The sequence below is a fragment of the Artibeus jamaicensis genome, unplaced genomic scaffold, assembly GCF_021234435.1.
Source record: "Artibeus jamaicensis isolate MK-2021 breed Jamaican fruit bat unplaced genomic scaffold, CSHL_Jam_final scaffold_847, whole genome shotgun sequence".
NCBI lineage: Eukaryota > Metazoa > Chordata > Mammalia > Chiroptera > Phyllostomidae > Artibeus > Artibeus jamaicensis.
In genome coordinates this window covers 5,219,353-5,234,825 of record NW_026522057.1, presented here as the reverse complement: position 1 = coordinate 5,234,825, position 15,473 = coordinate 5,219,353, and the positions used below count along the sequence as shown (strand labels likewise).

Genomic DNA, 15,473 nt, shown 5'->3' with positions numbered 1-15,473 from the left:
GAAGTATAGGACTTGCCTAAAGGTGGTGGTGTAATGAAGGACTCACCCTTTCCCTAAGTCCAACCAATATAAAATCCCCCCAAAGGAAGAGCAAAGAATAATTCTCTGGGGGAAATCTCTGGCAGGAGAGAAAAAGCTGAAACAGCATCTGTGAGATTTTTGAGCTTTTACCTCTTTTGGGGGTTCTCTGCCATTGGATGCCCCGACCCTTCATCGAAACACAGCAAGAAAGCCTCCCTCCCAGAAAGGAACACTAAGCTCCTGGGGGAGAAACACAATGCTCCTGGGGGCCGAGACAGAGGGCCAGGGAGGGCGTGGTGACAGTTATGGGGGATAATCATTCCAAAGGGGGCTCTGGAGTACAACCACTGCTCCCTCACCTGGCAACTCTCACCCTGCAGGCTCTCCTCGGGCCTTCAGAGGACACTGTACTGTGTGTTCTGTATGTTCTTACTCTCATGAATGAGTAAGTGGAAATGGGTCAGAGAAAAGATGGATGGAAGATAATTTCCTGAGGACAAATTAATAGGGTTTGAAATTTAACCTGATTAGATTTCTAGGAGGAGATAGAGAGAATAGAAAATAATTATGAGAGGAAGCCTGGGTGTTAAAACAGGGGTGATTTAAAATCTTCTAATTCCCTTTGCATCAATTCTACCCTCCCTAAGCAAGCTTCTGCTGCTAATTTTGTTTCCTAACCTGACTTTTCTATAGGGATGCCATTATATTTTTTAGAGTAAATTGGTAAATTGAGCTTCTATGACTTAATCACTACCTAGGTGAAATGAGAGAATAAAGTTCTTGAACTTGCAAATGAGAAGTTCTAGCCTAAACAGCACCTTTTTTGTTTACACAACACAGGCTTGTCCTCTGATCACTTTGTCACTCTCGGGGCAGTCATGAGAATAATTTGTTCCCAAAGTCAGTGTGTGTGGGTGTCTGAAATAAAGGAAGCTGAAATTATTCTCTGAACCTCATAGAAGCAATAGCAATAATATTTATTGAGTGCTTACTACATATCTGGCCCTGTTCTGGATACTTTAAGAATATTTCATTAGACCCACGACATTCCTATGGGATAAATGCTGTTATTATACCCATTTTAACAGGAGGAACCTGAGGTTCAAGGGAATTAAATGGCCTAGAGGCACATAACTAATAAGCAGTGGGACTGGGATTCAAACCTGGCAAACCTGACTCCAGAATTCTCTGCTTTTTACCTATACTCAGAGGAAATGCTATACCCATAGTAGGAATCCACAATGCTTTCTGAACCTGAACTGATGAATCTGCAAAATGAAAACTACCCTAAATCACCACTTGTAAATATGTTACTGATGGTGTATTGAGAAATACTCAGTTTCAATGGAGGAGAACTGGTAGTAGCCTTAAAACCTGTAATGTGACTAAAGAAAGCTGCAGATAAATTAACTGTATTGTAATTTCTGGGAAAGAAGAATACAAAACCCAGGGACTTCTTTTATTCATGACACATTTCCACCCCTAGCTAGGACAGTACCTGAAATGTGGCAGACTCCCATTCCTGGCCCACACATGCGCGCGCACGCACACACACACACACACACACACACACACACACAGGAAGAAAAAGCAGCATAGTAGACTGGCGTGAATATTGTTAAACAGATGAATGAGTGACGCTCGACACTGCCTTACAATCTTCCTGCACGTGTCTAGCAAGTTTTCTTCCCTATCTTACTCTGAAATAGCTCTAACAAAGGTTTCTCTCTCCTTGAATGTCCAATAATGCCTCTCTTCCCCCACCTCACTGTCAGCTAATGACTTTATCTCATACTTCAGGGAAGGGGGAAAACCTCCCAAAACTCAGGCAGTGATTTTCAAATCTTCCACTACCAAACCTGTACACCCCCTGTTTCTGTCCCCATATTCTCTAGCTTCCTCCTGTTAAAATAAAAACCTGTCTCTAATTTCTGTTCTAGAACACACCTTTTCTTGTGTTCTGGATGCCATCTCCTTTTGCCTTCTCAAGGACTTTTTGTCCTGCGGTTCTCCCTGTCTCTTTTCTGTGTCCTAATTTCCTGTTTTCCCATATCATCTCCATACGCATACAACTATACTCTAGAATTTCCTTATCTGTAAGAATTTCTTCCCAAAACTCATGCCCCCTTATAGCACAGCCCAATTTTGATGGTCTTCTTTTACAGAAGAACTTCTCAAAGGGGTTAACTTCCTCTCCTCCCTTTTTTTAAAAACTACTTCACCTCCAGTTAATTCTTCAACCCTCTCCAATCACACCTCCCTGCCAAAGACATACAGAAACTTCTCTAGGCAAGGTTACCAACAAACCCAAGATTTATCAAGCGATCCCTTTTCTGTCCTCCTCTTCCCCAAACCCTTGTTAGCAGTCTGCATGGTTGACTCTTCTCTCCTTGCCGCTCTTCTCTTTTGCCTTCAGGAATATCACACACTCTTCTGGTTTTCCCTCCACCTCTTCGATGGCATCCTTTCAACATTCTCTGCTGACTGTGTCCTGCCTCTGACATGCCCGTTTTGGAGAGATCCTGGACCTCCTCCTTTTTTTGACCAACTGTTGGCCAAAACCCAATTGAACTACAAGTGAGCATTATATGGCCTGCAGTTTTTTTTTTAAAAATGAGGAATTGTATTTAAAAATCTTGATTTTCAATTTTGTTTGGAGAAGGTATAGAAAAATGGGATCTGCTTTCTCACATGGCAGTAATTTGCTCGAACTGAGTACCTGTTGCCAGGGTCATTTCTTAAGCAGCCCACTGTTTCCGAAACAGCGATATCTGGCTTGCTTCACTCATTTAGGTTACCTGCCTAAGGCATATAGGAATACGAGTTGGTCACCACTAATTTACACTTTCCTTAAGGGATCTCAGCCAGTCTCACTTAAATATCATAAGATTTTTAAGTTTCTTCCCCCCAAAATGTTAAGTAGCCACAATATGCCAGGAGCTACTGTACCAGGTTCTAGGGATAGAGCATTGAATAAAACAAGACACCCTACCTTCTGTTATATATCAATTATGTCTCCGTTTTTATAAAAAGAGCTTACCTTCTAGCAAAGGGAGACACACAAAAGAGTGATAGTGTAAAGGCAATGAATCTGAAAAAAATGAAAGGAGAGCAAAGGGATACAGAAGGCTATTTTAGATGGGGTCATCGGCAAATGCCTCTCTGAGGTGATCCTTGAACCTGATTGAAATGGGGGAAAAAAAAGGAAGTGTTCCCCAGAGAGGGAAGAGTACAAGCAAAAGTCATGGGGCTTATCTTGTTTTAGAATGGTAAGGCCAATATGGCTGGAGCCCAGTGAGAGGTGAAGTAGTGGGAAGTGAGTTTGGAAAGGTGGGTAGAACTTTGTGGGTTCTGGTAGGGGTGATGGAAAGCCACTGGAATGGTTTGAGCAGGGGGAGTGATGAGAACTGAATTGTTTTGAAAGGACTATTGTGGCTATTGTATGGAGAGTTGATTACAGTGGGGAAAGAACAGAAATAGCTAGTCCATTAAAGAGGTTATTATTACTGGCCCTGGCCAGGTATCTCAGTTGGTTGCTCGTCCTGACACACAAAGGTTCCAAGTTCAGTCCCTGGTCAGAGCACATACAAGAAACAACCAATGAATATATGAATAAGTGGAATTACAAATAGATGTTTCTGCCCTGACTGGTGTGGCTCAATGGATTGAGTGCTGGCCTGTGAACCAAAGGGTCGCTGATTCAATTGCCAGTCAGGGCACATGCCTGGGTTGCAGGCCAGGTCCCCAGTGGGGGGGCGCGTGAGAGGCAACCACACATAAATGTTTCTCTCCCTCTCTTTCTCACTCCCTTTCCCTCTGTCTAAAAATAAATAAGATCTAAAAAATAATAGATGTCTCTCACTCTCTCCCTCGTTTCTTTGAGATCAATTTTAAAAAATCTTTTAAAAAAGATCATTAGGTTTAGAAGGAGGTGTTAGGAGGTAGAGCTGGAGGAGGTGAGAAAGGGTCAGATTTGAGGATATACTTTCAATATGGAGATCGGATTTGAGATGTAATGTGAGAGAAAGAATGGACTTGAGCATGACTTCAGACTCTGTGGCTTAAGCAACTGGATTAAGAGTGTCATTTACTGAGAAAGGTGCCAGTTTGGACATGTTTTGTGTAACATGACTACTAGATAGCCAAAGGGCAAGATAGGAGGCAGAGTCTGGATTTCAAGGCAGTGCTGAGTGTTAGCAGGTTCACTCTCATTATTTATAGGGTTGGGAGCAAGAGTACAAATGGAGGCTCACATCCTATAGGCCTAACTATTTAGAAGTTATAGCCAAGCTAACAACACACTCTTAGATAAAACATGTCTTATCCTTCTACCTTGATAAATATATCTTTATAACAATAAAATTTAAAAAGACACGTTATAGGGCTGTGACTTTTGTGACCAAATATTGGCAAAATAGCAAAGATAACTGAAATTAATTATTATTTTATATGTCTGGGTATTCTGTTGATGAGCCAGAGATGTTTAGATAAATTATGAAATACACACATAATTGATAAATGCTTACCTTCTTGACTCCCACCACCCATTCTTCATACAGCAGCAAGAGTGTAAACCAGATGATTTCACACCATGGCTTAATGCTTTCCAGGGTTACCTGTCACATGGAAACTCCCACTGTTAACCTTGAGCTGTAAGGCCCTATGTGATCTAGCCCTTTTCTTTTTCTTCAACTTCATCTTTACCTTTCTCTCTCTCTTGCACCATACTCCAGACAAACTGACTTTCTTCCTTTAAACCTTAATTATTTGTGCCCTGGCTGGTGTAGCTCAGTAGATTGAGCTCAGGCCGAGAACCAAAGGGTTGCTAGTTTGATTCAAAGTCAGGGCATATGCCTGGGTTGCAGGCCAGGTCCCTAGTGGGGGCCATGTGGGAGGTACTTCTCTTCCTCTCTTTCTTCTTCCCTTCTCCTCTTTCTAAAAATAAATAAATAAATAAAAACATTTAAAAAAACTTAATTATTTGTATTGCAAAAGGATTTGTACTTTTTTATCCTCACCTGAAAACATTTTTTTCATTGTTATTTTAAAGAGAGAGGAAAAGAGAGAGGAAGAGAGAGAAACATTGATGAGAGAGAAATATGGACCGGTTACCTCCAGCATGGGCCCAGACCTGAGATTGAACCCATGACCTAGGATGTGTCCTGACTGGGAATTGAACCCGCAACCCTTTGGTTGCGATGCTCTAACCAACTGAGCCACATGAGGCAGGGCAAAAATTACTTATATTTTTTAAAAGTACAGAGAATAGTATTACACAATATGTGCCCACTACCCAAATCTAACATATTAATATGTAGCCACATTTGCCCATTAAAAATGCATGCTCCTCTGAATCTCTGTTACCTGGGAAAGTGCCCAGAACATACTCAGTGCTTAATGCTCCTTGTGTGATTGATTGAACATTTGCTTCAGAGTAAAAAAAAATAATACAGGTGCAGTGAATGCTTCTTACACTTCCCTCCCTTCTTTGCCAGGACACTGCCATTCTAAAAGTGATACAGTGGAACCTCGATTCTCAAACTTAATTCATTCCAGATAGCTGTTTGAGAAGCAATTTGTTAAAAAACTGAATGTCCTTTGTATGTTGTCTGAGAGACATGTGACTGATCATATAGGTATCAGCATGAAAGTGTTGTTGGTAGAGAATTGAGAGCCGAAGTTTTGTTAGATAACCAAGACATTTTTTTTTCCACTGAACGACTTGGTGGAAAACTAAATTGTTTAACAACGATTGTTCAAAGCCGAGGTTTGACTCTATATGCCATTCTTATGCATTCTCTCGTCTTAATATTTTTACTACTTGAGGATTTGTTTTGTATGTTTTCAAAATTTGTGGTATGAAATAATGCAGGATGGGGCAAATGTTTACAGCTGTATGTGAGACAGAGTTTATTCTTGTATTCTTGTTTATTAATTGTTGTATTATTTTCCATATGAACTGTAAACCTCCTTCTGCCCTGTGTATTATGTCATTTGCAGTTTTCTTTTTATCATGCTTTATGTTTTCCAAGTTTACTATGTTGATGTATGCAGGTTTCATTTATTAATTTACAAGATGTATATTTCAGAATATGAATATACCATAATTTATCTATTACTAAACATTTAGGTTGTATCCAATATTTTACTATTATAAGTAGTCATTCAAGGAATATCAGCAATGTAGTGGTGAAGAGGCCAGATTACAGAGCAGAGTAACTGGGGTTGAATTCTAGGCATCATCACTTGTTAGTTGTCACTTTGGGCAAATTACCTAAACTCTCTGTGCCTCTGTTTCCTGAACTGTAAAATGAGGTTGTTGCTGCCCTGGTCGGGTATCTTGGTTAGAGCATCATCCCCATACACCCAGGTTGTGGGTTCAGCCCCTGATCAGGGCATATACAAGGATCAACCAATGAATGCATAAACGAATGGAATAAGAAATTGATATTTCTTCCTCACTTCCTGTCTCTTTCTAAGATCAATCAATTAAAACATAAAATGAACGTGTTGTTAGTAGGATGAAATGAGTTAATATATGTAAAGAACCTAAAAAAGACTATTATTATGAGATATTGCTGAGTCACAGGACGTGTGCATTTTCAATTTTATTAAATATTACATATTCTTCTCCTAAGTGATGCACCGATTTATACTTCCACCTGTAATGAAGTTCCATTTTCATAAATTCTAAAACATGGTAGTAATTAAAAAATTTTTGCCAGTCTGATGGGTGTGGGAGTATATCTCATTTTAATTTGTACTTTGTTAGTTATAGTAAAGTTAAATATATTTTCATGGGTTTATTAGCCATTCAGATTTCTTCTTTGGTGAACTTTGTATATCCTTTATCTACTTTTCTTATTTTTTTTAAAGACTATTTTATTTATTTTTAGAGAGAGGGGAAGGGAGGGAGGGAGGAAGAGAGGGAGAGAAACATCAGTGTGTGGCCGCCTCCCACACACCTCCCACTGGGGACCCGCCTGCAACCTAGGCATGTGCCTTGACTGGGAATTAAACTGGAGACCCGTGGTTCTCAGACCTGTGCTCAATCCACTGAGCCATACCAGCCAGGGCCCTTTATCTACTATTTCTATCCAATAGAAATTGGATTGCTTCCTTTTTTTCTTGATTTTGGGAACCTTTCTGAATCTTAATCCTCTGATGGCTATATATGGTAAATATCATCTAGTGTTTGGCTTGTTTTTGCATGCCATCTATTTAAACTGAAGTTATTACTGAAGCAACACATTTAAATGCAGTCAAATCTAATATTTTTCTTTATCACTTGTGTCTTTTGGAATTTATCTAAGAAATCATTTCCTTTTGATATCAAACAGTTTTATATTTTCTGAAAAATAACTTTAGGTCTTTATTTCACCAGGGATTTATTTTTGGATATGGCTTGAAGTAGAAATCTAATTTTATTTTTTTCCCTTTTGGAAAAAAAGTCTCAGTGCCATTTATTTAAGAGTTCATCCTTTCCCTACTGAATTGTAGTGCCTTCTCTATTATGAATCACGTTCCCATATAGCTAGTCTTCATTTTGGTCTCAGAATCTTTGCTTAATTTCCTTCTATTGGGGATGCTTTCCTCTAGGTTTTTTCTCGTTCTTCCGATCACAGCTGAAGTGTCATCCCTTTTATATCTTAGATTATACCTACAGGTATGTCAGCTGGGTGACCCCAGAACTTTAAAGGATGTGGAAAGACGGAGTTGAGTAGGAGACCTCTCTGCTCAGTTGTCGCCAGGATGTTGACAAAACCACTGTAGCAGAGAGTGCCGAGCCCCAGTGACGGAATCCGGCAGGCGCCCGGCGTCGCCGGAGAGTGAGTCACCGCGCGCGGTCGACCGGGGGCGGAGCCAAGTTGAGTCACGTGGCTTGGTTGCCTACGCGCTGCTGGGCCGTGGGAAGATGGCGGACGGAAAGGGAGACGACGCCGCCGCCGCTGCCGCCGGGGCTGGGGCTGAGGCTCCGACGGGGGCTGGAGCTGGAGACCGAACCGAGCCAGAGTCCATGGCTCAGGGTCAGCGCCCCGCATCTCCGGCGTCAGGAGCCCAGGGACTTCGACCATGTCTGTGGCAGCTGGAGACAGAGCTGAGGGAGCAAGAGGTGTCGGAGGTCTCATCTTTGAACTACTGTCGGAGCTTCTGCCAGGTGAGGGGCTGGCTGGCTGGCGGAGGGCGGGGGGTGGGGGTGGGTAGGCCAGGGGAAGAGGCCCCGGATCCATTGCGGTACCCGGGGCCGGACTGAAAGGTGCTGCCTCTGCATTTCGCCGCGCCCCCGGGCCAGGAAGGCCCAGCTCGGAAGCCCGACTCTGGCCCCCCTCCGCCACTGCCCGACTTTAGCCACCGTCAGGGCGGGTTGCACTGGGAGAGTCTCATAGCTTGGAGGGCGCCCGCGGCTCTCCGAAAGGGCCTTGCCCTGTCGCTGTTGCCTGTGCCCCTGCTGGGTGTTTGGAGCGCCATTGCCCTCGGAGGGATTGATTGCTCATTTCTACCAGAAGATCCTTTTCTGAGTAGAGTGCAGATCTCCAAACTGGAAAATCTGTTTTTTCCCCCTGAATAATCCGGAGATGTATGTTGGGGCTAGAGACTTCTCTTTAGAGTCAGCGTCTACTGGGTCCCTAAAAGATATGACAGTTCTTTGAGAGGCGTCTAGGGTTTTCTGGTTAGGGATTGCGGAGCCGGTTTGTTGGTTGCTATTTGCACTTAAGAAACAAACAAACAAACAAACAAACAAACAAACATTTAAGCCGTTCTTTCTACACTTCTGTATTCCTTTGAGGCTTTTGCTACTGTGACTGAGGCTAGGGGGCCTTGTAGTGGTTATTAGGATATCTGAGTGGAAGAGAATCAAGAAAGATGTGGAGGGTGATCTCTTTTTGGCAGTCGTATGACCATTTCTGTGCCACACTGGTTCTAACCTATGATTACGTATTTATTGGATGTTTAGTCTGCATGATCACTCTGAGATTTTTCTCAATGTTTTTGAGTTAAGTATAAAGATACGCCATTATCATTTCTACTTCTGTATTGTATCAAGTTTCAGAGCTACTCCTTTCCTTCTTATCTGATGTACTTTAGAGAATGCAAAATAATCATAGTGTGTTGACATTTGGACTCTTAACATGTAGTTGACTGTTGAATAACTTGCGGTGTTCCAAACTTATAATTTTGGGGACAATTGGCTATGTTGGTCTGGAGGAGAATCAAAAATTGACTTGTTTGGTTGCTTTTCTCCCTTCTCTCTTGCTGAGCCAGAAGCTGCCTGCCTCATCTCTGAATGGAATTTTGCCCTTGCTAATCTTTTCCATACATTATGTCACTCCAATTTCTATGTCTACAACCTGTTGCACTTCCCTGCACTATGAAATGTTAAGCTTTAATTGTTCTTTGCTTCTTCACTAGTAATGATCATTTGCACGTACAATCCAAATCTATTCTACAAACTTTTACTGACTCCATAGGATGGTGTCAGGCACTTTACAAAGTGCTGAGAAAATGTAAGTAAGACAGCACTTAGCCTTGATGAGCTTACAGTTAGGGAGGAGGTGGTAGAAATAACAATTTCTGATGTAGTTTTAGTAATGATGGGAGAGGAGGTGTTGTGGAGATAGTGGTGATGGAAGAGCCCTCGTGGGACATCCTAATGGGAACAACAATTAACTAGTAAAAATAAAGAGATTAACTGTAGATTGCAATATGTGCTTAGAAGAAACTAACTGGGAGAGACCACTTTAGATAGGGTGATGAGGAAGGGTCCTGTGCCGAAAAGATGAAAATGAGTTATGTGAATGGGGCGTGTGTTTGTGTGCAGCATTCCAGGAACAGAATGCTTTGGGAGAAAGAGCTAATTGGAAAAGGAGTAGTGAGGAGGGGGGTAGGAAAGTTGTGGGTTTGGGGTAAGACTTCTAAGCTTGATTTGTTTTCTTAGAAAGATAACAAGAACGGATGTAACCAATCAAATTGAAGCTTGTCAGAGGATATTGGATATTGCGCATATATAGTCTTTACGCCAGTGCTTGCAGCTTCGGTTTTATTTGAAATGAATCTTTTAATGTCTTGAGTTTTGGTTATAACCTAAAGATGTGAGGACACAAAAGAATTTTAAAAAGAAAGTGCTGCCCTGGCCAGTATGACTCAGTTGGTTAGAATGTAATCTGGTAACTGAAAGGTCGCTGGTTGGATTCCCTGGTCGGGGTCCAGGTGTGGACCCTGAGTCCACAGGCATAGAATGCCTGGTCTGGGTGTGTATGGGAGGCAACCAGTGGATGCTTCTTTCTTTTATCCTGTTTCCCTCTCTCCGTCTCTCTCTCAATGAAGAAAATGTCCTCGGATGAGGATAAAATAATAATAAAAGAAAGAACCTTTGCAATTTGTCTTTTCTATGATTTTTTGGCCTACATTTTTTCCCCAAGTTTTTTTGAGTAATAGTGAAATAAGAGAAGGTGTTCCTGTGTTGGGATGTTGTAGTAAAAAGCACATGGGATTGGGAGTTAGTCGGATCTTAATTATGATTCCACAGCTGGTAACCTTGAGCAAACTGATGATGGAGTTATATTTTGCTTTCTGACCTTTATCTCCTGGTAATGCATTCTACAAACAGTAAAAATAGAAAGTTTATGTTCAACTCTTTACAATATTTATCACACTATTTTTGTCACACTTTTTTCCAGTCACCCCGATAAAGTCAGCTTAGATACAGAAACAGAAAAAAACTTAGATACCAGATACAGAAACAATTTTTTACTTTTATGATGAACCAGGAAAAATTTCACTATCCAAATGTAGTTTTGTTTTTTTTTTTTTTAAAGATTTTATTTATTCATCTTTAGAGGGGAAGGGGGAAGGAGAGAGGGAGAGAAACATCAATGTATGGTTGCCTTTTGTGCGTCCCCTTCGTGCGTCAGGTTAATAGGGCTTGGTTTCACACTTGAAAGGCAAAATAAGACTTATCCATCCTCTTAAGAAACACTGATTGTGTGTATGCCTGACATTGCAGCCTGCCTGCTAGGAGCACATAATGTGCAGCAACATGGGTACCCTCGTTACATCCCTGTGCTCTCTGGGATGCTTGATTACCAACAAGTGTATTTTCATCAGGTGGTTAGTTTAGAAATGTCCTGGAGACTTTGGTTGTGCCAAGTAGATCCCTCCTGCAACAGAATGGGATTATACTCTCTCCATTTCTTGCAGCCTTTAAAAGAAATGGCTTTATTTTTGGAATTGCACCAAATGAAGAAATAGACTAACATATGAAAGGATAGAAGAGCTTGTTTCATTCTGAGCAGAAGTTTGTGAAGATGATTAAAACAGAATTTCAGAAGTAATAGTAACTAAGAAAAGGATACTTAGATTAAGTTGTATTCAGTGAAAATTTGTATTCAGTGCAAGTTTGTATTCAGTGTCTATAGGATGTGGTTTTTTTTGTTTTGTTTTGTTTTTTCTTCTTTTCCTCAGTTCCTTTTCTGAAAATATTTTCTGCCAGGCAGTGAGGATAAAGTAAACTCCAGAAAACAGTCTTTCCTTTGTTTTGCTGAAAAATTAATGATATCCTCTCAATGTTTTGGGAACCAGGGTCCCTAAAGTCCAAATTTTTATAACGTGAATTTTGAAGACTTTTAAAGTAGTCTTCATTAACAAACTTGAAGTTATTGGGTGAATGATTATACGAGTACGTTAGAAATACCAGTCAAAGTATTTTCATAAGTAAACCTCATTTATATGAGACAGTTTTAGGATCCACACCAACAGTGACTTTGTAAGTTTTTAATGCTTAAAATAAGTACTGCATATGTGTGTTTCAGTTTTTCTAGGATAGGGATTTACTACAAAAGGTCTAAGTCAGGTGGGCATGGTGTCTTCATTTACTTAAACTAGCTGTGTGACCTTGGGCGTTTTTTTTTTTTTTTAAACTTTAGTTTTCTCATTTTCAAATGGAATAGTATTAGTACTTCTTGTTCTCTATGAAAATACATCGTTGTCTGGGCTAAATAAGACAATCTCTGTAAAAAGACAGTGCCCTCAGAATTGTTTGAGCTTCCCAGATTTCTTAGCCTTGGAATAAAAAGCCTTCACAACCTTGCCCACAGTTACTTTTCAGCTCTTACCTAGCCAGTCTCATCACCCTAATCCTACTCTTAACTTATTCAAAAGTATTTGGAGTCCAAGGACCAAAGAGTGATCTCTGTTACTCCTGTGATTAAAATTTTGCCTGTGAATTTCCAAGTGCGTTAGTTTGGAAAGATGATCCTTATTTGATTCTTCAAGATCCAAGCCAAATTAGGCTTTCAGTAAGTATTTACCAACTGACTGAATGATCTCCAAAAGGAAAGAATTACTTCAACAAGATCTCAGGTCATCAGGCATTCTTAAGTCTTTCCCTTTTGTTATGCTATTCTATCTTTTCTCTCATTTTCTGCATGACAAATGTTCTTTCTTTAGGGACCAGTGCAAATGTCACTTCCTCTATGGAATTTTCTGATTTCACTAAATACATTTTCTCTTACTGGGCTTCCCCCCCCCCTTTTGATACTTTGTACACACCTATGGTTTTTAACTGTTGTTTTTCTTATTGTCACTGTTTTGGTTCAGGCTTCATAATATCCTCTTCACTAATCTCCTTGCCTTCTGACTGGATTTATCTACAAACCATTTTGGTGTTCTTTCTAAATTTTAAATTTAACCTCGTTAGTCATTTTATTCCTTAAAATTCTTAAGTGGTTTCTTCCCTAATGGCAAGATAAAATTCAGACTTACCAGCCTGGTATGCAAAGGCATTTAGAATCTGGACCTTGCCCTCTCCAGCTCCCACCTTTGTAGCCTCTTTTTTTTTTGGGGGGGGGGTGTTCACTTTCACCTTATCTCTCAGTCTGCCTGGTTAACTTCAGGGTCTTCCTTTTCTTATCTGCCAGTTTTTCCTTTCAGACCTGGCTGAAATATTAACAGTTTTTCAGAATTGTGTTTTGATTTTAGCAGACTGATACAGGTGGTTCTTTCACTTAGTATATTCTCATACCATCTCATACATAAGTGTGTTGCCTGAATATTTGTTTCCAGGTTTGTCTCTAAGCCAACGAAAGTGTGGGTCTTGTTTAGTCTTTTTTGTATACTTGGTACCTAGTAATTAATAAAATGCTGGGTACACAAAACCTAATATGTTGAATAAATTATATTGTAGGGACTTCATGAAAGACTCAAGATGAGTACTTCAAAAGGGACACCTAATGTAAAATCTAGTAAAAGCAGTATTGCCACAAGAAATTATTGTAAAGGAAGAGGATAGGAGATTTTGGTCATTTCTTGGAGACAATATTCCCTAACTTAGCCTACATTCATATAATAATACACATATTTACATGTGTGGAATGAAGAGTAGTGTTGATGGAGGGAGACAATGGGAGGCATTATATGGTATTCAGGAAGAGTTAGCAGCCTGATAGGACAACAGCTTGGAAATGTTGAGATGGGGGAGGATAAGTCTTCCTAATTCCTTCAGGTTGATGGCCATGAGGGCTCTTGCGGTTTACCTATTTTATTCATTTTAAAAGATTTTTAGCCCTGGCTGGTGTGGTTCAGTGGATTGTGCATCGCTTACAGTCAGGGCACATGCCTGGGTTGCCGGCAAGGTCCCCAGTTTAGGGTTATATGAGAGGCAAGTAATTAATGGTTCTCTCACACATCAATGTTTCTCTCCCTCATTCTCCCTCCTTTCCCCTCTCTCTAAAAATAAGTGAATAAAATCTTTTTAAAAAAGATTTTAATGCGTAATCTTTTCTTTTTGTGCTGCCCTTCCTTGGGAAATGTATAAATAGAAACTAGGTGACAGGTAGTTATAATAGCAAAAATTAGCTTTGCAGTGTATATGACCAAAACATATAAATATGACCTGCAGGACAGTGGGAGCTTTGGGTGCTGTCATTTACTGTGGTACCACTCCATCTCTTGCTGTTTTCTGTGACCTCCTAGTGATTTTGGTGTTTGCCTGTTGATCATGGTCTTTTGAACAGTATTAATTAAAGAAACTAAATAGAAAGCACTACTTCAAGACCGCAAAGGCATTGGTAAAGTGACATGTGCTTTGTTTTCATTCAGTTCTAGACATCTGTTAACTTGTCTTAGAGGTCTTCCTCGACTCTTTTATCTAAAACAGCACTTCCCCATATCTTTCCAACTCCTTAATGCTTTATACTTGCTCAAGTCATTGATTACTATCTGATATGTCTACTTTTCTTCCTGCCTGGAATGTAAGCAAGTGAGACTGTTGGCTGTTTTGTTTACCCATTGCCTAGACTAGTCCCTGGCACTTAATGGGTACTCAATATTTATTGATCTTTTATCTCTTCCCTTCCTTAAATTCTTGACTAGATTTCTTGAGGGTGACAAGCAAATCTTACTTCTCTTTATGAAGAAATAGGGACATTTTTTTGTCAACCAACTTATGCTACTTCCCAGTAGGGAGAGTTCTTAATTGTTCTTTATATCTTGATTACTTCAATAGAACCTCTTTTTATGTTTTCTAAGAACTTCCCATGGTTGCTTATATTCCACAAATAAAGTAATGATTTTTTCCACTAGATTTGCTTAGAAGATTTAAGCATTTATTTTGGATATAATTGTCACAATACTGGAAACCTGAACAAGATGGTATGAGAAAATAGATTTCTTACAACTTTCATTGCTGACATAAAGCCAATATACAAGCCATTAAATGAAAAATTAGAAGGCCTATTTAAGTTACCGAACATCTTTTTTGTTCTAGGCACTTAGGTGCTCATGCTGTTTTCATTTTACAGATAGAAAACTGAGGCCCACAGAAATTAAGTAACTCCCAGGGTCACACAGCTAGTAAGCTGTGGCAGTCTTTAGATTCCAGAGCCCCTGCTATTTTTCCTCTATTTCCTAAACTGTAGGGGTGTGTGTGTGTGTGTGTGTGTGTTGTATATATAGTATATTGTCTGTGTATATATTGTAATTGTATAAACTGTAGGTGTGTGGGTTTGTATATACATACATATGCATACATACAGACACACATATGTGTTTCTTTTTTCAAAAATTTTATGTATCTATCTTAGAGAGGGGAGGAGAGGGAGAAAGAAAGGGAGAGAAACATCAGTGTGTGGTTGCCTCTTGAGCGCCCCCTACTGGAGACCTGGCCTGCAACCCAGGCATGTTGCCTGACTGGGAATCAAATTGGTGTGACCCTTATTAGGTTCGCAGCAGGCTGGCACTCAGTCCACAGAGCCGCACCAGCCAGGGCATTTTTCTTTAGTTATGGTAAAGCAAAACACTATGGTGAAGAGCTGATTGCTGTATGTTTCTGCATACCACTGAGTTTTGACTCCTTAGTTTTAGCCTAAAATATTACTGTGAGCTCCTATGAGAAAAGTTTTCTCCAAGGTTTTTGCAGTTTTTGTTATTTGTTCTATATGAAAATATTTTAAATG

At 40.1% G+C, this 15,473-nt stretch overlaps 1 protein-coding gene across 1 annotated transcript in view; it reads left to right on the top strand.

Moving 5' to 3' along the window:
* The first annotated feature begins 7,906 nt into the window (after positions 1-7,906).
* The window catches only part of RLF (RLF zinc finger), an 86,356-nt gene continuing 78,789 nt past the window's right edge, over positions 7,907-15,473 (top strand). The window contains exon 1 of the mRNA XM_037149334.2: positions 7,907-8,179. Coding sequence (XP_037005229.2) covers positions 7,937-8,179 — 243 coding nt within the window. The 5' untranslated portion in view covers positions 7,907-7,936. The remainder of the gene's footprint in view (positions 8,180-15,473) is intronic.